Source organism: Triticum aestivum, unplaced genomic scaffold (assembly GCF_018294505.1).
Source record: "Triticum aestivum cultivar Chinese Spring unplaced genomic scaffold, IWGSC CS RefSeq v2.1 scaffold213694, whole genome shotgun sequence".
In the NCBI taxonomy this organism is placed as follows: Eukaryota; Viridiplantae; Streptophyta; class Magnoliopsida; order Poales; family Poaceae; genus Triticum; species Triticum aestivum.
In genome coordinates this window covers 1-490 of record NW_025314334.1, presented here as the reverse complement: position 1 = coordinate 490, position 490 = coordinate 1, and the positions used below count along the sequence as shown (strand labels likewise).

The following is a 490-nucleotide window of genomic DNA, read 5'->3' as shown; positions in this document are numbered from 1 at the left end:
AAGTAGAAGAAGCTCACCAGCAGTCCATAAGGACCTTGTCCTGGACCATGAGGAGCATGGGTGCCATGGAGACGCCATCCTCGTTGGCGGTGAGCCATTTGCACACCGGAGCCGGACTATACCGGCGGACGAGGAGGCCGTCCTCGCCCTTCTCCATCTCGCACGACACGACCTTGTGCGTGGCCAGCAGCCGCAGCATACGGTCCACCATGGCCGGCGCGTCTGGGTTGGCCTTGCATGGCAGCTGCGCGGCCACCTCGGACGGGGATAGGGCCTTCCCGCCGGCACTCACAAGGGTCTCGAGCATGCCCAGTTCGATGGCGTTCTTTAGCGTCATCGGCAGGATAGACGACGTTGCTAGCTGCAGCGCGTACATGCATGCCTCCTCGTCGCTAGTCACGGTAGAGCCCATTGCCTCTTCTAACTTCGGAATCAAGCTTCTTGCTAAGTGAGTTAGCTGTGGCTGAAGAGAGGAATGGACACAACGGCT

General features: G+C 60.2%; 1 protein-coding gene across 1 annotated transcript; it reads right to left on the bottom strand.

Moving 5' to 3' along the window:
• Window positions 1-15: 15 nt before the first annotated feature.
• LOC123179699 (flavone O-methyltransferase 1-like) lies at window positions 16-475 on the bottom strand (the record flags this gene model as incomplete). Its single annotated transcript, XM_044591583.1, is given in 1 exon segment — window positions 16-475. A coding segment is annotated over 1 exon segment (397 nt), but the record flags the coding sequence as incomplete, so codon positions are not given.
• Window positions 476-490: the final 15 nt, after the last annotated feature.